At 40.0% G+C, this 22,175-nt stretch overlaps 1 protein-coding gene across 1 annotated transcript in view; it reads right to left on the reverse strand.

Moving 5' to 3' along the window:
- Positions 1–19,237: 19,237 nt before the first annotated feature.
- The window catches only part of LOC108044870 (homeobox protein invected), a 33,902-nt gene continuing 30,964 nt past the window's right edge, over positions 19,238–22,175 (reverse strand). The window contains exons 2-4 of the mRNA XM_017124034.2: positions 21,697–21,702; positions 20,417–20,583; positions 19,238–19,799 (exon numbers count right to left, since the gene is read on the reverse strand). Of these exons, the coding sequence (XP_016979523.1) occupies positions 19,530–19,799; positions 20,417–20,583; positions 21,697–21,702 (443 nt within the window). The 3' untranslated portion in view covers positions 19,238–19,529. The remainder of the gene's footprint in view (positions 19,800–20,416; positions 20,584–21,696; positions 21,703–22,175) is intronic.

A 22,175-nucleotide genomic window follows, 5' to 3' on the forward strand; every position in this document is an offset into this window, starting at 1 on the left:
TAATTAAAGGCGAATCCGCGAAAACTATAAACAAATATCTGTGACGAGACAGAAGACAAAATAGAGGCAGGGAGCAGTCAGTTGTGAGTCGGCATCAAATGATTTATTGGCACAGATCTTGCGGCGAGCGGCGTTAATTTGCTGAAAATAAATGCAAACGCGAAATGCAATGCAAAATTAGGAGGGGGCGAGATGGGCAGCTGACATTTACTGGCAAGCGTTGATGTGCACTGCAGTAGTACGCGTATACCTACATATATATAAACGAGTGTATAAAACGAATATAAATTGATGCCAAACGCTAATTGCACAGCTTGAGGCTCAAATCCGTTCGCATGTCTCGCGGCGTTTTAGCCAAGGCGGATTCAAATCGTCCGAATTATAGAGGCGCAAATCCATTTGTGCACGTAATGAACCAATTAGACAATTTGCCCATTAGCAATACACACAAACATCGCCGCAATCTGTCTTGCCATCTGTCTGTCGATTTGTCGATCTGTCTGTATCTGCAAATCGAGTTAAATGAAAGCGGAAATCGAATTAACTTTTTTATCATTGGTACTCCATTAGTTCGGTGGGTATATTTAGCTGGAGTAGAAACTTTACTGTAACTTTGTACTTTTCACAAATGATATTTTAGCACTCAATTTACCTGTGCTTAATAATATATATATATTATATAGATATATTAGTGCAAGTTGTCTTTAATTTTAGGTATGACTCCAGATTATTAAAACTTCTTCTTGCCAAAGGTACCATTTGTTATAACATAGCCAAAATAGGGCGCACAGCCTAAAAAATGACTGTTTTGTGCAGCTGAGAACCTATACAATCAATTTCAGGTTTTGTGCAGCTGAGAACCAAAAAAAACTATTCCAGACTGATTTGGAAAAAAAATTTTTTTACGCAAAACGGGGCGACTTTTTCCTGCAAAAATTGGGTTTATATTTTGGCCAACTTTCTCATTTTGTGGCCAAAATAAGACGCACAGCCAAAAGAATTACTTTCCCGTGCAGCTGGGGACCTAAGCTTTCAATTTTAGGTGGATTTGGAAAATTTTATTTTTTGACCGATTTTCACATTTTTTATAAGGGGTAACACTTGATTTTTTGCGAAAATTGGGTCAAAATATAAAATTTTAGTTGAGAATACCATGAGATTGGAAATTTTGTAACGAATTCAACGAAGTATGACATTCCAAGATCTGCCCATTATTTCCAAGTGTTTTGATCAAAAAACCGGAAATTCAGTTGATTTTTTCGGACTTTTGGCATAACATATATTTATAAACACATTTTTTAAGGGTTTTTTGTTGTAATTTTGCCAAAATAGGCCGCACAGCCAAAAGAATGACTGTTTTGTGCAGCTGAGAACCTATACAATCAATTTCAGGTGGTTTTGGAAAATTTTACTTTTTGACCGATTTTCACATTTTTCATAAGGGGTAACACTTGATTTTTTGCGAAAATTGGGCCAAAATAAAAAAATTTAGCTGAGAATACCATAATATTGGAAATTTTGTAACGAATTCAACGAGGTATGACATTCCAAGATCTGCCCATTATTTCCAAGGGTTTAGATCAAAAAACCGAAAATTTTGTTGACTTTTTCGGACTTTTGGAATAACATACATATATTTATAAGCACATTTTTTAAGGGTTTTTTGTTGTTATTTTGCCAAAATAGGCCGCACAGCCAAAAGAATGACTGTTTTGTGCAGCTGAGAACCTATACAATTAATTTCAGGTGGATTTGGTAAATTTTATTTTTTGACCAATTTTCGCTTTTTTATAAGGGGTAACACTTAATTTTTTGCCAAAATCGGACAAAAATAAAATTTTTCAACTGTGAATGCCAAGTTTTAGAGAATTTTATGACGAATTCAGCAAGGTATGACATTCCACTATTTGGCAATTATTTTCACGGGTTTTGATCTAAAAACCGAAACTTTAGTTGATTTTTTCTGACTTTTGGACATAAAAAACTATTTTTTTAATGGTTTTTGTTCTAACTTCTCCAAAATAAGACTCATAGGTAAAAGAATGACTGTTTCCTGCAGCTGAGGACCAAAACTATCAATATTTATAATTTATATTTTCACCAATTATTGCTTTTTCCTTATGAAGTCATGATTTAAGATTTAAAACGTACAAAAAACTTTCAAAATCGATTAAAATGGTTTATGTTATTGGTTATGAATAGTTAAATGTTCCCCTTAAGTATTTATATATTTAATAATCCCTTCCTCTTTTACGACCCATTACTTTGCACCATTTAATTTAAATCGTGCTAAAGCTGCAATCTATTCCTAATGAATCACTTTCAATAACAGTATTGATTCATCGATTTGATTGTTACTGCCGCACGACTCTATCAATTTTGTAACGATGGGGTCACCTGTAATTGATTACCTGCAGCTAGCGTGTGCAGTGTGTGAGTAATTTGTTGTTTAATAGTTGGGCCAACTAAACGAAGGCAAATTATATAATCCAGCAATCGATTACCGAAGGGGATTATAGAGATATCATCAAATCATGTCGGGGTCACCAAAATGTCAAGTAGATACAAATTATATTTAATAGTGGTAGGGTGCTCCGCGAAATCGGTCTTTTAACAGCGCTTTTTTGTTAGCTTCGATATCAAAGCAAACACTTTCAACACTTCTAATTAGCAGAAATTGCCAAGTGACACACTAAATTTCACTTTCAGACAGCTCAAGGAATGGAATTTCAATTGCGCATACAATGTAAGGGGTATTTAGTTGGGGATGCTGATGCATATAAAGACGGAGTTTGGGGGAGCGACGATGCGATCCATCGAGCGAGCTATTAAAAAGCCACAAAAACACATATGCCGACTCCATAAGTCAGTCGTCTGTGTGGGCGCAGCATCCCCTCTTAACCCGATCCCCATTTCCATACCGACTGTGATTTATGCCCCTTTGACGTGGCTACAAATACAAAATGCAAACTACAAAAACTACACGGCGAAAAAATCATAACCATAAATCATAATAAATTATAAGTAATAAAAATCTGGTTGTTTTAACAAGCAAATATCAAAGACAATTCAATCAAGTTTGTCTATTTCGAATTTCGTTACTGAATTATTTTTCAAACTTAAACTATAGTTCTTAAGCTAAGAAATTCGGGCATTCCTATTTGTAAGTTCAATATAAATGGCTTGAAATTGTTTGATATTATTTATATATATATGACTTTAATAAAGAAATGCGAAATATAAAGTCTATAGAAATCTGTGAAGAAATTAAATCACTTAAAAGTTGTTTGCAAATTCGCAATCTTATTTCTATATTTACTTTTATTTTTAATCATGTTACTTTGAGACATTTTCTATATGCTTACAACTTCTTTGAATATTTGAGAAACAATTATTAGTACTAATAAAAATCTAAATATTTCGAGAAAATATGATTTGTAACTCTCAAGATTTCATGATATTTTTCTCTGTGTGAAGATGCTGCTCAAGATGCTGGAGTGAATACTAATGCCCCCTTTTGATTTGGGCACTACCGACACGTGTCTGCCACTGCCACCCCTCTAACATCATATCCCGCATTGCCACAGCCTCGGAGATCGCTAATTGTGCTTTTTGGGTGGTGCATTTTGCAGTTTTGTTGCCTTAATTGCCGCGATGCCAGGGCATCTAGTAAACGTCGAAATGGGCGACGGCAGATTTATTTGGCCCATCGCAGCGCCACTTGTTTCCGCTTCGCTTTATCAATTGATTTACGAGACTTACTCCCTGATGGAATGGAAAAGCATATGAAATGCGAAATACGGGACTACGAAATACGAAATACGAAACAGTCGCACTTAAACGTTACGATTACGAGCGCCTGATGTTCGCCATTTGCCGGCAGAGTTGTCAGTGAAACTAAAGCTGAAGCTGGAGCTGTTGGCATTTCATAATCGCTGGCTGCTGCCAGAGTTCCGTGGAAAGTGCACTCAATTATGGCCAACAGACAGGCGCTCTCCCGCTTATATATTTTTTTTCTTTCATATATTTTTGCCGCGGCGCTACCAATGGCATGAGGAGTATCTCATGAGTATCTCACATTATGGGCTGCCAAGTTTCAGCTTCAGCTCCAGCCTAAACAAACATTCAAATGCCCGGTGAGGCGGGCTCTCACACACTTGGCTTGGATTTTCAGCAGAAGTCAACGCCAACTTGGCCAGAAAGGCTGAGTATTCAAGCCCTGGCATCATCATCATCATCATCACCACCATCATCTCCTTCAACTCGAGACGTCAATGCTCTGTGTTGACTCAACGCATTTGATCGGCTGTGTATCTTTGTATCTCAGTATCTTTCTATATCCCAGCCCCTTTGAGCCCTTTCCCCGCGATGGCGCTTAGCACTGGCCAAATATTTGAGCCGCGCTTTGTTAACCCATTGTAATTGATTGTCTTTCGTTAGGCGCATTCTGCATTCGGTATTTTGGTATCGAAGTCCGTGAGCGGGTACAATTTGCTGCCTGCTAATTGCTCAGCTGCTTGCGCCTTTGTTTGGCCGGCGATTTGCACCTCCTTAGCTGCTAACTGCTCTCAATGCCCAGCTAATTGAGTTGGTCAACACATGCGCCTCGTTCGGACATCAATGGCTCGGAACTGGGCGCCCAAGTAACGAGGTCTCATACTCCTACTTTACTACAAATTATCAAAAGTAACAGTATCTGGAAAAGTATCTTAAAGGGTTCCAATTTATCTGTGCGCTCACAAAAATGGAGCACGATCTCAATTCAAAAGTAAATTTAGAGCGGGAAGAGTCTTGAAGTTATCCTTAAATAATGTTTAAAATATTTCAAATGATTTCCATTCTGTAAGCATCACAAAAATAATGGAAATAGACAAAAAAGAAAGCTATGAAAATGCATCTTTTAGAATAAGTATTAAAATAGATTGCAAGATTCTTTTTCTCGCCTTTTAAGATTAGACCACTAAAAGCTTAGAGCTGTTAATTCTTAAGCTCTTACTTCAATTAACCCAGGGATTGGGAAGATAACTGATGGGAAAACTATTACAATAACGACAAAACTCTGCTCTTTCAGCGGCGCCTTTTGCTCCTTTTGCGGTGGGTCGCCGGATGTAATTGCCGCCATCAAACAGCCAAATTAATTGAACATTTCGTTTATGTGCACTGTCAAATGGCCATAAATATATTATGAATAAATATATGTCGATGGGTGAGAGCCAGGATTGCCGTTTATTACCCGACAACAACGACCCATGTTCGAATGGCTTTCTGGTTTTCACCTCAGCGGTGGGTCTGCGTTGCAATGATGACATTATTAACATTATTTTGTGCTTATTAATGCCTAATGGCAAAACGTAAAACGAACATTATTTTGAGTCTGGGTAAATTTCATTGAGGTGTCTGCCGCCATGTGGGTCGCCAGGTGACAGAGGAGAAAACAATTATTAATTTGAACCGTAGGTCAAGACGCCAACAAGCCAAAGACTCCGCCTAATTGAAATGCACCAACAGCCTAGCAACTGGGGGAATGACTGACTGACTGACTGGCTGACTGAATGACTGACTGAATAAATGACCAGCTCACTAACTGGCCAGAAATGCATTAGCCAAAAGATACGACAACGCTGAGGTGGTCAATGTGGTCAATGCCAGGGAGACAAATGATCCCCAACAATGGGGATACGCAAAAAAAACAACACAACCTCTCCGATAATGACAATATTTTGGCATTTGAATATGACAAACAATAAGCCTCGAAAGTCGCTCCTTTTCGATCGCAGCGAGTGCAGCGGAAGTCCCTCATTTATCATGCGATGAAATTCGCGTTATGCGAAATGTTTTTACGTTTTGATTCAGCCAGCATTGCACCATTACGGATCGCCAAGGTTTTTGGGCCTTACAATCATATATCAAAATCTCACGTACATATGCGTGTTAGGTTTGTGGGTGGCCGAAAAGTCGCCGTTTAATTAATCAAGCCCGGCAAACACACAGAGCTCGTCCCGGCTGCAAAGTAAATATTTGCCCAAAAAAACACGGCAATTAAAAGGAAATTGTTTGCGCAGCGAAACGACATTTGTTGCGCATTCGATTTTAGAATTTATGCAAAGAATTTTTGGGTAATGATAGGTCAGCACATATACATTTTTATCAAAAAAGCATATGAAATACTAATATAAAACAAGAAAAATTCGACTTACAATATGACCCTTAAGCAAACTAAAAAAAAACATAAACATTAACAAATACAATTTTTGAAACTTATACACTATTTCAAAGATCCATAGAATAAATCAAGTTCCTGAAAGTATTTTAAGACTAATTATCCGTTTATTTGAACATAAATTAGTCAGATAGACCAGAAACCAAATTAATATAATAATTCTTTTGCAAAAAAGGCGATTCTAAATCACAAACCTAGCATCAAAAAGAATTGGTTTGCTTTTACAAATCCGGTGACCATTACTACCAAGAAACTGATTTAAAGTATTGACTTAAGGTATTTTACTAAGTCTTTTTCACCTAAGAGTATTTCAAGGTCTAAACTACCCTTTTTAGCGTTCAAAAACTTGTTGTAAAAGTTACCAAACAGCAAAACAAATTGTTTTCCGTATGCAAAGTGAGCAAACGACAGAAAAAGCAAGGCACACACCAGGGTTAATTGGTAGCAGAGCGGGCTTCATAAACAAATTCAGCGCTGATTCCCGATTAGGGGAGTAAAATCCGCAGCACTTGGAATTGAATTCACACCCGGAAAAAAAAACAACACACACTTTTCACATCCCACACCCCAATTTTTCGGTGGCTGTGTAAAAATAAACATTGTTCGCTTCGCGCAAGTTGTAAAATTTTCAAATTAAAAACGTGATCTCAGCGCGAATTGGAAAGTAAATTATTTGATTCTGCACTTTTCAGCCAGCGGCGCCACCCTAAAAGCCAAAAAGAAGCAAGCCAAACAAAAAGAGAGAAAAGCCAAGCGAAAGTGCTGAAAGCTCAATAAGGCAAACAAAAAACAGGAGAAAAATGGCGAGGAAAACCGGGCGAAACTGCAGCCTGAACATTGGCGCAATAAAACGAATGAAAAGCGTGGAAAAGTGGTGGGAAAGTGGGGCGCTGTGGGGGAGGGGGGAAAATAACCCTGCCAACGCAGCAGAAAAAGGATGTATATGTATCCTGGCAAATGTGTTGAAAATCGCGCGCCGCCGTTGGTTATCTCTCCATTCAGGAGTCAGGACGACGTTTCGGCGGAACATTTCGGCCAAACAGTTTTTATCTGACTCCGTGCAGCGCCTCTGAGCACGAAACTTGGCCATAATTCATGGGCATGGGGTTGGCGGGGGGTTGGAGGGGGCTGCCAGCCACCCCTCCCCACCGGAAACGGAAATGCGCCACAAGCAGCGGAGCTTTTTTGCTCCACTGTGCCATGGTCGACGCCTTAATTGAGGTACAAATTGAGCTTTTGTTGGCCTCTTCTTTTCGCCCAAGAAGAATTGCCTTGCAAAAAAAAAAAAGGGACAAGAATAGAAAAACGAGGAAAATTCACCTTTTCGGGTGGGTGGTGAGGCGAGATTTAATGCGCGTTTCTTTCGGACTCTGGCCCCTTTTTTTTAAGGGCCTTTTTCTGTTGGCCATAAATCCGAGTGCTGCGAACTGAGCGTTTTAGTGCATGCCGGGTAATTGCAGTTTTATAGCAACTAGTTTTCGAAACGGACGCGACTTTGATGTGATTTTTATGGGCCCAACTCCAAAGACCCTAAATCCCCGAGTCACTAGCAATCCCAGTGTAATTAGCGCGATAAAAGGCAGAAGTGGTGTAATTGAGCTGATCTCCGCGTCAAATTAATGGCGGAAGACATCTAATTCGCTGGAAAGATATAGCCTGCCCTTATTCGTTCGCTATAACCAAATTGATTTAATTGACTTTAAAACAATTAAGTGGGTGAGTCGTTGTCGGGGGAAATCCACTCTTGAAAGTTGGTCTTCGCTGGTTCAATGGCGACTTTAACTGTTTTTACTTAGGCTATTTTATTTAAAAACAAATACGAAATGCGAATTTGTAAAAGACATATAAAGTTTTTTTCTGTTTAAAATCACTTAAAGAAATGTAATATTCGAAAAAGGTTTCTGAAAAGCACTTTTAAAAAATGTAGAACGCATTAAAACAAAGTCGTCAAAATGTTATACTTTCCTTAAATTTTTTGGATAACACACCTTAGCTGTTCTTTATTTTATCAAGTCAAGGTGTCAAATTATTAATTATAAATTTACCTATCTTAAAGAGGTTTTTAAATACTCATAAGCCCAGTCACAACTTATAGCAAATAAACTCGTTTAGAGATATAGCAAAGTAAATTAACTTAAAGCTTTAAATGTATATTAAATTACCCAAGTATCTAAACCGCACAGTTACCCTTGAAAGATAGAGACGTATCTAAAAGCTCAACATATTTCATTAGCTTCATTAAAAAGTATCTCAAAAGCACTTATCAATTATAAGGCAAACCCGAGGTCCAGCCGCAAAAACCTTCGGTCTAATCAAAATACATAAATTATTACACTTTTTTCAAGGCGCTAACTTGGCGAACGAGTTCTCTTAAGTCGGATGGGGAATGTGGGGAGCTCTCTTCGTGTTCCTTAGTTCTCTGGTAGATTTGTGGATGGAGGATCCTCGGATTGCCTGACCAAGATCATTACAAGCACAATGCTAAACGCTGTTTTACTTTGCTGCAATTTGGCGCCGCGTTCAGGAGGAGTTGAATGAAGATGAAGAGCTCGACAATGATGAGGTTTCGCAGGCCCCACGAATATGATGATCATGATCATGATCATGATCGTTGCAATGATCATGGGGATCGGTGAGGAGTCAACGCAGCAAACGAGCCGCAAAACTACTGTCGATGTTGCCGCCTTCCGTTGCCCAGAGCAGCCTGTGGCACAGCCTCGATCGTCGTGTGTGGTCCCAAGTTGCAGTGCCGTCTTCAGGATCCGGATCCCCAGTCTTCGTCTTCTGTTGCGCAGACAGTCTTCAGTCTTCTGGCTGGATTCTTCTGCCCTTTTTGCGCTCTCTTAAACGTTCTCTTTTGTGGCAGTCTAAAAGCCGGCATCACAGTAGCCGCCTCACGTAGCCACAGCGATCGCCAAAGTGTCAATAATTTTAAGTGCAGTGCATTTTTCGAGGATCTCTTCGCCCGGCGATCCTCGCTCTTAGTTTCCGCACAAGATACTTCTGCTTCGACTGCCGCCGAATCGCATACATATTAATCACTCCTAATGGACTGCAATTGAATTTCAAGTAATCATCGAGTGGCCCGGCTTGGGGCTGGCTTAATAGCCACTCGCTCGCCAATGGGGCAACTCGTACAGTCCGAGTCCAAGCCGGCAACTTGGGTGGTCCAGATGCCGTGTCTGCGACGAGTCGGGTATGCGCACTGAGCGAAAAAAGTGTGAGTTGCAATTTAAGATATAAGTTTTATTTCTGAATTGTACAAAAGAATTCAAATTAGATTAAAGAAGATTGGGTATAGTAAAAAAAAGTTTTCTTTATTGAGAAAATAAAATTATTATTATTAACTTCCATATTCCATTTCCGTAACGAAATACCATTTAATTTCTAAAGAAAATATAATATTAAAATACCTTATTTATGCTAGATTAGAGAATGATTTTAAATGAGTTATAGTTATTTATTTCTACTCATTCTATTTAAATCGATTTTCTTTACAAAACAATAATAATATCAAAAGAATGTAATTTAATAATAAGAGTAGAGTTGTTAAATAAAGTTTTTTGAAAAGAACGTAGGCAGACATATTTATTATTATTATGCTATTATTGTACAGTTAGTTGCCTACGTTTTTTTTTCAGTGTAGAAAATCGTTGTTGTTCCGGCCGCTGCCCTCCTCCTTTTGAGCTTTTTCAGTTGTTGTGGCTGCCGCATTTTGCAACAGGGCCAAAGGTTTCTGCGAGTCGGAGACGCGGAAAAGCATTTTACACGCTCCACGCTGCTGCTTCAGATGAGTACGATGACGATGATGATGATCATCACGGTGAATGGTGATCCTCATACTCCCCATTCTTTTTTTTATTGTTTTATTTGGAAAAACTGATTTTGATAGGCAACCGAAAACATTAACGACTGCAATTTTTCATAATGGGTAATTAAGCGCGGTTTGAAAATTGATTTTCGTTTGGCGTCGCGTCGCGTCGATCTTCCATGGAAACACACTGGCCACCGGAGATCGAAGATCGCCCCCCTCGATACGGTAGCCGGGGATTGGTATTGGGATTGGGATTGGTATTGGGATTGGGTCCATTGAGCAACGGCAGTCGCAGCCTGATGAGCATCATTAGTTAAGCGTCGAATTCCAGGTAAATCGGACCAGAGTCACCTGCGCACCGCATCTTCTCTGGGGACAACTCTCAACTGGCTGGACAACATGTACTGCTCACTGTTTTTTTTTTGTTGGTTTTTGTTTGTTTTTCGGGGTTTTGAGAAATTGAAAAATTTGAATCGACCGCGCCACAGCAGCTATATAATTTCTCCCGATCCGTGTATTCGCATCGATCAAGCCGACCAAGAAAAAATTAACACAGGCCCGAACACAATTTCGGTAAAAACTCCAGAGACAACATGACATGGTTTGGGGTTTGAGTTTGAGTTTAGCCCACCTTCCTCATTTCCTTTCCCCGGTGGCCAGTTGGCTGGCTAATTGACAAGATCGTTTCTAATTAGACCACCGGGCTGGTTGGCTGGCTGGCTAATTCACTCCCAGCCTTTGGAGTTTTCCTCTGTTTTCTAGAGTGCACATTTTAGCCAGCACTTTACATATGGCCAAAAGTGTCGCGCGGAGCAACTTGGGCCGCTTTGTTGGGTAATTTACACGGGCAGGTGTCGGCCAAGTGGGTAGAAAATGCATATGTATGTACATAATACAGGTGAGCAGAGGAGACCGCGACGAGTGTGGCCCTTTTTTCGAGGTCTGCGTGTCCGCGTGCTGTTGGCGATAAATTATGGCTTAATTAAAGTAAAAATGAAAAGCCAAGAAGTATACATACCACTGCAGGGCATACATATATTAATACAGTTGAGCGAGCATAATTAAAATACCTATGGCCGCACATTTTTCACTCATTGAACATATTCATCAGCGGCTTATCCGCAGCTAGATCTCCAAAGTCCGGCCACTTAGCCCTTTTCAATCCGAAGCCAAATCGGGATCAAGTCGAATGAGTCAATGTGGACAACAATTCATCAGACGGCGCTCGGTGATTAATCTGAAGGGCGGGGTAGACGAAAAGTGTTGAGCTGGATCCGAGATGGATGGATGTCCAGGGGAAATTAATCTGCGGACAATGATCTTGTGACTCATGCAATTACTATGGCTTATTCTTATCGCGGGGAAAAGAGTGCTGAGCGACGGTTGACAACCACTCAGATGAGTGTTTTGTCACTGACAAATGGGCGACAACAAATCACTTTCGTTGATTGGCATCTAAGCAGATCAATTGAGAAATATAGAAATGCTGAAGGATGGGGCAAGAAATTCAAATAACTGATAAAGATTATAATTTTGACGATTGTTTTCTATTACTTGCTATTATCCAGTTGTGATAGTAGTTTGAGTTTTTTTATTTTTAATACCATTGTAATTTAAAAACAGTTGAGACGATGTCAAAGAAACAATCTACATTAAAATTTGTCATTTTAAACCATTTTAATGTTAATTTTGTCAAGTTTCCAAAGACTTGTCAAAATGTCACCTGCGATTAAAATTCTAGAAACCTAGGTTTATGGTTAAATTTAACCTGGTTTCAAATTGGCATACCTCTGAAGACTTGTTGCTTGATTCTCTAAAAATCTGTATTCAAATTTTGTATTTTAACATTAAACAATTTTTTGACCCATTTTCATGTTAGTTATTTCTAGTTTTCCGATGTCTTGTAATACAGTGACACAAAATTGGACTTCGAGAGTCCATAACTTTACCAAACTTAATCCGATTCCAAAGTGGCATACTTCTAAAGACTTGTGGTTTGATACCCCTGAAAACTAGTTCCTTGATTCTCTAAAAATCTGTATTAAAATTTCTTATTTTAACGTTTTACAATTTTTTGACCCATTTTCATGTAAGTTTTTTCTAAGTTTCCGATACCAAATTCACGGATAGGATCATCTTATTATTCTTTATAAAAAATAAATACATTGTTTCTTTTTTTTTTTTAGATATTGACAAGATAACTAAAGAACTAACTTTACCCTACCAATTTAATCCTCAAAATTCGCTGACGGGATGGGCGATCATTGCACACTCTCCACTTGAGGGATCACCCACCTGGAAAAGAGCCTTCCTTATCGCCCGATCGCATGTGTGCCGTACTGCTGCTGGCCAAATGGATCAAGATCTCGGTGGTCCTGCGATCTGTCATCTGCATATGAGCCGACACACAAAGATCATCCAGAGAAGCCCTTGAGTCGGCGGCAACAGGTTTGCTCCAGATTTCGGGCAACTGCTCGTGTGGTCCCTCGATTGAGCCATCAGACATCGGACACACGAAAAAACCGAAATAAGAAAAAAGCAGTGAAGACACCGAGATGGGGACCAATCTACCCTCCGTGCCAACTGGCAACTGCCAACTGCCAACTTTTATTAACCGAAGCCACCAGGGCGTGGAGTGGCACTCGAGTGCCAAATCATGACAACGCAGATACAGATACATTTCGAATCGAGGCGCAGATTCAGATTCAGATTGATCCTGCTGCAGTACGTGTGGCCCGATGAAGCGCCCCCAAAGTACCAGGAATCAAGCACTCAACGGCTTAAGTGTGGGCCCCGAAAAAAGGTCGCACGATCATCATACTGTATCAGCAGCATCCCGACTTCGCCGCGCCAGCTGCAGCCTCTTAATTTGACACAAAACAAGATCAAATGTCACTCATCATAACTGCGAGCACGTATGCATATGAGCATAATACTAATGAGCAACATCGATCTGCCCTGTCTGGGCTTGAGTTTCGGCTTGAGGATCGGGATCGGCATCGGGATCGGAATTGGGATCCCCACTCCTTCCATCGACCTTCTGCTTTTAATATGCAGGCGCGCATGCGCTGACCGACTTAAGATTGCCAAGTGGCAACCACAAGAGCGACAACAACCTCGTTGCGACAACTTGTGCAACTGCACCGAGAAAAGTTAGTACTATATTAGGGATAACTAACTATTGTATCAATTTTTTGGATTGCATAAAAATATATCCCATCAACTATAACTTTTACAACAACCGCTTTGCCCATGATCTAAATTTTGATCGTTGACTTTTACGTTTAATTAAAAAATATATGTTAAAAACACATTTAATAGAATATTTTCACAAAGTTCTGACAAATAAGAAATATTAAAGTTAGTGAATAATAAGGTATGTAAACACCTATTTTTATTGACAAAATTTCAGAATTCAAAACTGTTTAAAGCAACTTAAATGCATAGAGGTAAATGATTTTTGTACTTAAAAATATCTTTTATTTATTTTCTGTACAGCAAAACAGTTTTAGTTAGTTTTACTGATACAAAAACCTCCAAAATAACCTCCTATTTTCCTATGTGTATCTTACAGTTCGAGGACCCCCAACTGCAGTGCAACCGCTTCCCGTTTTTTGGCCTGGTCTAATGCGCACGTTTGGTGCATAATGAATCGAGGGTTGCCTCAAACCTTCATAATTTTCGGTGACATTTCCTTCGTTTCCGCGGGGCACTTTCAACAACAACCTCAACGTGGATTTATGACCTTTAATTTGTATGTCCGACTCGGCACTCGATTAATTGGACCTCCCCGAAGCCTGGCTACTGTGCATATCATTTAGGGTTTTGGGTTCTCAAAATGGGTTCCTATTTTCGATTCGGGGAGGGAACTTTCACTGTTCTTTTTCGTTTTGATGAACATTGATGGTTGATGGTTGACTGACCCACCTGCTGCTTTTCGATCAACCCTTTTTTCCCAGAGGAGCCCCGTACTAGTCGTAATTGTATGCACTGTGAGTCGTGGACGTGGTGTCTGGTTTTCCCGGGGAGTGTACTATTAAATGGGCTTCTGGGAATGTGCGACCTTGCCACCGTTTGTCATTTGCCAATTGTGAATTCTCACAGTTGCGGTTGTCCACCGCTTTGTCCATCAATTTATGCAAGTAATGTTTTGATTTGTACCCTTCAGGTGCGGATACACACCCACGATTCTCCAAGTCCCAATCCCAGACTCGATCAATTTCTGTTTTGACAGCTCTCCGGCTGTCATGGGAGTTGAAGTGTGTCTAATTGACGGTGGTTGGTGGCCAGGTCACAGATGTTTAGCCACGTTTTAATCGAAAAACCAATATCAAAGGCGTCGCTGGCACTCGAGTGACATCTGCCGGTTGTCCTGGCGACAGTTTTATAACACTTTAAATATTATTTAGGCTTTGGGTTACGTGTTTATTGCCTTCACATCCCAATCCCAATCCCAATCCTAGTCCTTTTCTCAAGCACACGGACATGCGTGACCAATCGCGTTTAGGCCAGTGAAAAAAAGGGTTGCCGGGTTGCCCATTGATACAATTAAAATTGCGCTGCAAATGTGCCATGAAAATGCAATGCCAGGGTGGGGCCCACATCGTTAGATTTTACGATGCGGCTTTCAATTTCACCCCCCCAAAGGAATTGCCCCATCTCCATTTCCCAGTTCCGATTGCCCTTGGTATTTCCTAATTGAATTGAAGAGGTGGGATCGCAAGTCGGGCCAACTAAGCAACTTTCGGTGAGTCAGTATTTGTATCCGTATCCACAGCTCCACACTTTTGGCGGGTTCATAAACAGCTCGGGCCCCCTCCCCCCTTCCCCCCTTTTCTTCGGCTCGGAATGGCTTGTTTTGCATGTTAACAAGATACTTCCGCTCGAATGGCACTTCGAGTACGCTCCCGTTTGCCGGCTGGGCACGAATGAAAACGTAATGTAATTTCCCCATTTTCATATGTCACAGGCAGCTATGAGGCATTTTCATTGCATAATTAACCCAGCCCACCCATATTTTGGTCTTTACCTGTTTTGCAGGTGGGAAAGGCGCTTTTCTTCCTCTTGTTTTGCTTAGGAAAACTTTGAGAATTACTTCATTGAAAATAATTAGTTATAATTTGCCCCCTATTCGCTTGTTTAAGTATTAAACATATTGCATTTATTTATTTTTTGTTTTCAATCTCAAGGTTAACTTTTTGGTTAACATATATTTTTAAAGTTTCTTCACTTAAGCTTAGCTAAATACAAATTAATAAGCAAATGGATAAGATTGAGTAAAGCTTAACTCTTAATTCCCAATTTAAGCACACACTTTTTGGATTTTAATCCTAAAATTATAGTGTTAATATAATCAGCTTCGTAGCTGATTCCAAATTCTTTATGGAAAGATTATCTTTATTAAGTTTTAGTGACTCACTCCATTTCCACTTAAAATTAAGCTTTTCCAGAACTATTACCTATTTATATCTTCCAGGACCAATCCACTTAGCTTTGTCTTTCGCAGATTACCTTCTTAAAACAGACCATCTTATGATGGCTATAAAGATTCGTCTCTTGTTTCACACCAACCCAGAGATTTTATTAAATTTGCCATTATAAAATGACTACAGCTCAATAATCGACCTGAGCTGATACTCATTTGCTCAATCGAAGACCGCGCTGAAATTATCGCAGATATTTCGTTTGCAGCTCCCACGCCGTATCTTAAAGATACTTTTATTGTGGTTCTTCTTCTCCCCTTTTATTTATTTACTTTTTTTTTTGTATTTAGCTTGATCTTGGCGATTGTCTGCGCGCAGGCGTAATGAGGCAACTCCACTCGCTGAGCAGCAATGTCAAATACGCAGATCTCTTCAACCGATTGGCGCTACGTGGGTGGTCCCTCGTCTTTTCCCCTTTTGATCTGTCTCATGGGACGAGCCACACCCACACATGTGTGTGCGGATCAATAAAGTCGACTAAAAGCCAGGCTCTGGGGAGGGGAGGGGGGATAAGCCCTTCAAGGGAGAGTTGGATTTGCATGCGCCAGCCCCAAAAACTCATTAAGTCCAAGGGAATTAGAAGCGCCGCCAAATGGTTAAATGCTCGTAAATCTCCAGCTAGTTTTGCCCGCCAAACAGACACTCATCCAGTTTTCCAGCATTTCGCTGTAAGTTGGTGTTTCATTAATAATCCCAAGCTGAAAGGGCTGAGATGGCCGGCCAACTTGGCTGGCGGACTCTTCATAAATCTTGTGTCGCATAATTACAGTTAAAATTTATAAGCTTATCTCCTTAGCCGCAAATTTATTGGCGAGTCCAGCGACCAAGTAACGCTCAACGTGGAGTGTCCGTCAACTCGCAGAATGTCGTTCACCATGCACAGAAAAAAATGTTGTTAAGATTAAGCATCGACTTGCTTTTATCTTATAAAAAATCGTTGTGCTTCATTAGTAAGTTTATGTAAGAAATCTGTTAATATTTCCATATTCTTTCTTCTTGAGAAGAATTTAGAGAATATATAATTAGTGAATTAAAAGTTGTCTATTTTGGGTTTGAGATATTTGAAAATGTATAATATAATCCCCAGAACTTTTAGAGATTTTAAAAAAATCATTGGTTCTTCAACGAAATCTAAAAATATAATAGATTTGTTTGATTGGAGAACCATCGAAAATTATACTTCCATTTAATTTGCCATTTGAGAATCTTCGTTTTTAATAAAGCCTTCAAAGCAGTGATTAATATATGGATAAAAGGATAACAATCTCAAAAGTATAGCAAATTTTCTTCCAGTATATTTCTTAGTTCCCGTTCTCGTTCCGGTCACCCGGTTCGGTTTTGCGTTGGTTCCTTTTGGTTTCGCTCATTAAACGGTCTCCAAGTATCGGCTAAAAAATGTGTATTTAAAACGGCGTGAAAACAATTTGTTGCCAATTTTATGACGCCTCGCCACTCAACAGCCCCCGCCACGCCCCTCGACCCCACCAAGTCGCCCATGGAACTGCAAAACAAATTCATTTGAAGTCTGTGGTCTTTGGGTACTAAGTGTCAACCCCATAGATTTATGCGTATTGTCTTTTTTTCGGGTTACTTGCGCTGGCATTCCGGGAAGACTCGGACTGTGGACCCGGGATTCTGGATTCTGGATGCTGCATACTGGATGCTGAATGCTGGGATGTTGGCTCTGTTTTCTGGCCTTAACTCTCGCCAAGGCTGCGAGCTGCCAGACATTAATCATTTGGCGCAGGGGGTTAAAGGAGCCGAGCTGGGGGTTTCCAGCAGTTTGCGGCAGCATTCGAGGCGTTGTAATGTGTGTGGCTGTAAAGGGTTAAGGTGGTCAGAGGGGGGGGTCAAGGGGATTACGGGGATCGCAGGACAGCGGGATTAATGTACGCGGACAAGGTATTTGAATGGGCCTTTTTATGGTCACATTTATTGAATTTATAACGTAATATACTCGCACCCAATGACTCATGGCGTTACCAGCGCTTTTCTCCAAAACCAAAAAGTTCAAGACCCCATTCGAATCGGAATCCGAATCCGAATCCAAATCCAGTTCCATTCCAGACAGAGGCTATAAAAAATTATGCTTAAACAAAATACTCGCAACTATAAATTCAGCAAAATATTACTAAACTTAAATTGACTTTTTATGAAGTTATATCTTCCCCAGACGCGTGCCATAAAAAATCACTTAGCCAACGCGGAAAACTCCCACGCACAGTGGAGCCTCGCGAATAAAGTGCCAAACGTAACAGCTTGGTTACGTAGTATCATTCGCCTTTGTTCGACTGCCCGATACACAAACAAATGTCGCCTTCGATGTGAAATCCAAAACCGAACCGTAAATCATTCACAGCGAATTAAGACGTTTTTTATTTTTTATTTCGCGCGCTTTTGAAGGCAACGGCCAATTTGTTGTTGCACTGTTAGTCAGTCGAGCTCAAAAGCAAAGCCACAAATTAAAGATTCCATAATGGTATATGTATACTGTATTCCATACTTGTTATACATTTTGTTTATGGCTTGCAGAATGGATTTTAGTAGCTCTCTGGTAAACAAATCACAAAGCTAAAATGCTAAAGGTTTAAACAAAAAAAATTTGATTGCAAAACTTTATTTTTGTTTGTATTCTTCGAAGAACTTTCAGCTTAGTTTGAAATTTTATTTAGAACTAAAAAATCTTTAAAAAAATCTTTAAAAGGTTTGCTCATTAAGAAATATGTAAAAATAAAAACCAAAAGTCATTAAAGATTTTTATATTTATATTTGATCATTAATCAAGTAAATTGTTTCCTTTATTATTTTATCTTTTGTAATTGTATGTTTTTCCTTTTCTTCAGGAACAATTTTAACTATACAAACTATACACCTATCAAATAACGATTTAAAGAAATATTGAAAAGTATATTGTCAGAGTGTTGAGTTATTACAATATGAAATACCACTTAATTAATTACCTAGTTCGGTTTTATTGTTTCTGTATTCAAACAATACTTGCTTGTTATTTTGGCTACCACCTTGTTTGGCCTTTCGTACTTCTGCAGGTGTTACGTGCCTGCGATCCACTGTACCGCCTGGCCGTGCCCCACCGCCCCCCCTCCTCCCTCCCTTGGCCCAAGCCGCCTGCAATGACAGACACATTTAACACCTACGCGATGTTGACGTTGCACTTCAGCTCGGGCAAAGCTCTGCGGACCGGGCGCCGTGCTTTTTTGACGCCGCTTCGGCCGTCAAGGTGTCAATTTGTGCCGTTGGCAGACTCGCACACACTCGCACACTCACCTGCACACACACACACACTCATACACACCTGGATTTGACGACTGTATGCAAATTTAATGGCTAAATTAGAGGAGGGAGCGAAAACAAGAGGGGCAGCAAACAAAGCGAAGAAGAAGGGGAATTTAATAATATATGTAGCTAATGCTCGAAATCGAGACAAGACGAGACGCCGTTTATTAGGCGTGATTATGCTCGGAGATAGCAGTTTTTAAATTCAATTTGCATAATGAATTTAATTCGAATGTAATTCCCGCAATTGCTTCGGCCAATCTTTTGATCCGCGCATTGTTAATTGAGTAATTAATGCCGACGCCCACGGAAAATGGAAATACATATCGCCATATAGATGCGAGACCACCCACTTGGCCGATTGGCCGCGGCCCATAAACAGATATGGCAATCAAATTAAAATTATGCAAAATTCTTTGATAACGACAGCAACAACACGGCGTGTATAATTTAAATGTTTATTAAATTATTTAGTTGTGAATTTATGAATCTATTATACAAAACGCACACGCAACCTTTTCGTTTCTTCGGGGGATTTCTTTCCTCGTTTTGGGGGAAATTCTTCTGGGGTGATTTCTTCGGCTGATTCTGATTTTTCCAGTTGCGTGTGCGACGGACTAGAATATTGTACAACTTAATCGCTTAGAATTTCTAAAAGCTAGCCTTACACGCTACTCCATAAATACTAGATCGTAGATATTGCCGGTGACCCCGATCTCTAGCAGGCCTCCTTGGAGGCAGCGGCACTGGCCGCCTCCTGCAGCTCCTGCAGCTCCTCCTCCTCGCGGGTCAGCGGTATCGTCGAGTGGTTGTAAAGCCCCTGGGCCATCAGCTGCAGGGCCAGCGGATTCTTGGTGCCGCTCGACTTTTTCAGCTTGGCCCGCTTGTTCTGGAACCAGATCTTGATCTGCGCCTCGTTCAGGCCCAGTTCGCCGCTCAGCTGCTGACGTCGCTTCTCCGTCAGATACCGATTCTCGTTGAACTCGTGCTATGACCGAAAAATAAAAAATAATACAAAAAAATATGAGTTAGGGTGGGTTAGCTAATAATTGCTTAATTTAGTTTTAAATTTAGAAAAATTCAAAGTACCAAAAATGCTTAAATGTCCTCAAAAAATCGTTTTTTAAACAAAAATGTTGGAATTATAATTTAAGTTTTAAGATAAATATATAGGAAATTTGTTTACCAATAAAAATCAGAATTAAAACCATTTAAATTCAACATATTTATAAATATAGAAATAATTTCTTTACTTTCTAAAGTTTGTCTCATAAATTTTAAAACAATTATATATTTCATACTTATTTAAAAAAAAACTATTGCAATAAATCGGTCATAGTTTGCATTGCTTACAACGGTTTTTAAAGGTTTTAATAATAAGTATAGTAAAACATTTTGGTGTACTTTATGTACGTATGAACATTTTGTTTAATTATGATAATTTGAAATGATTTATTTACCAAGTTAATTAGCAACTTATTTATTATTCCTTGTGTGTTTGTAAAATTGAGGTATTTAACTTGTTAGCTTGTTAGCAACCAATTTAATAATAAGGAGATATATTATTTAAATGTACCAAAGTAGATACATAGGGATTTGGCTTACCTTCAGTCTGGCCAGCTGCGTGCCGCTGAAGGCCGTTCGCGGCCTCTTGTCCTCGGGAACCCCGCCCCCGTCCGTGGCCTCCCCCTTCTCGACGCCCCCGGCCCCGCCCCCTGCACCTGCCGCCGAATTGGACGTCGCCGGCTTCTTGGGTTTTCGCGCTCGTGGACCTGCAAAATCGGAAACACAATGAGATGAGTGCGGAGGTCATAAAAATTCCAGGGAGCGCTTAATGGCACCAACATGACTGGACCTGGACTGCCGACTCATCGGGCGGACATAAATCCTGCGCCTCATATATGTGCATCGCAGCCCGGCAATTAATTCACATTTAAATGCGTCCAGACAACCTCGGGTGGAACGTCCTTCTGCCCCCTGCCCCTCCCCCTGCCCCCTTTAAAAGCTCACCAGCTAAAACAATTAAAGTTTTTGGGTGGAAATTTGCTCGCGTCATTTTCAAAAAGTAATCAACGCAATGACTTTTGACTGTGGCTAATTTTCCTGAAGGATATCCCGGAAAACACCCCCAAACAAAACGACTTGAGTTGTCTTGGATTTAATTAACAGCATTCGGGGCGGACAGGCGCAGAGAATCGCTCCACTTGATGTGGGTTGGGCCCAACTTTGGACGGGCAAATAAAATTCTATTCGAAAATGGGGTTTCAAAGTTTCGGCTCGTTTCGGAAATAGTTGGGAAAACTGTAACCAAAATGCAAATGGAAAACGAGAGATGAAGCGATTATGAGGTTTCACTAATGGGAATATTTTGGTCAAAGGAGAAGCCGACTCAAGTGACCACAAGATGTTCGAAACGAAACGCAAATATGTGGCAAGTATTTTGTAATTTAAGAGCACCATCTATCATAAGGCATTTGTGAGTGTCTTGGGGATGAACTTTTTGGTGGAAAAGGTCTTGAATTTGTGTCTCTGATGAAACTAGGAAAATATAGGAGGCCTTTAATGCTGCCTAACAAATATTTAAGATCTTAAAAAATTCATAGAAAAATATTAAACAGAACCAAGTAATTTGAATTGATTTACCTAGGATTCAACAAAATTTAAGTATGAAAATATTACCTTAACCTAAAGATTTACTAAACCCATAGATATCGGAAATACCATAAATAATAAAAAAAGCTATCAGCTTATTTGCAGTTTCATAATTTATGGCTAATAATAAATGATGCCCCTTTTAGTTCAGCTCCTTTGAACTGTTAAACACCGTTTTATCGATCCTGAATTTCAAGTTGACTGAGTCACAGTTTTAGTCCTTTTTTACTTACTTCGTCCTGCAAAGAGAGAGAAAGAGAGAAATAGGTTAGACAATTTAAGGTAAACTGCTTGGGACAATTTAAAATTTAATTTACTTTTAACGCGAATCAATAAAATATCGGAAATTGATTAAATTCCTCGACGTCAGCGCGACTCAGCGGAAACTTTGTGCCGGCGAAACGTGCAAAAATTCCCGGCGACCCCACTCGGCCACGCCCACCAGCCGCCCCAACAACCTTCAAAACAAATGTAGCGGCACTAATGGCAACGCAACCAAGTCATGCCCTAAGTTAAATCGTTGGAAAAATTGAACAAATCAATTTTGTCAACAAAATGCCAAAGCTGCCGACGGGCGCGAAATCAAACCAAAATTTCTGCCGGTCCAGGGGGCGGGGGGCGGGTGGCTGACAAGTGGGCGTGGCTGTTGTAAGGTGTTATCACGGTTTTAAATTTCACACGCAGCCGACAATAAAAACAAACAGCGGGAGCA

The sequence above is a fragment of the Drosophila rhopaloa genome, unplaced genomic scaffold (assembly GCF_018152115.1).
Source record: "Drosophila rhopaloa isolate 14029-0021.01 unplaced genomic scaffold, ASM1815211v1 contig_115, whole genome shotgun sequence".
NCBI lineage: Eukaryota > Metazoa > Arthropoda > Insecta > Diptera > Drosophilidae > Drosophila > Drosophila rhopaloa.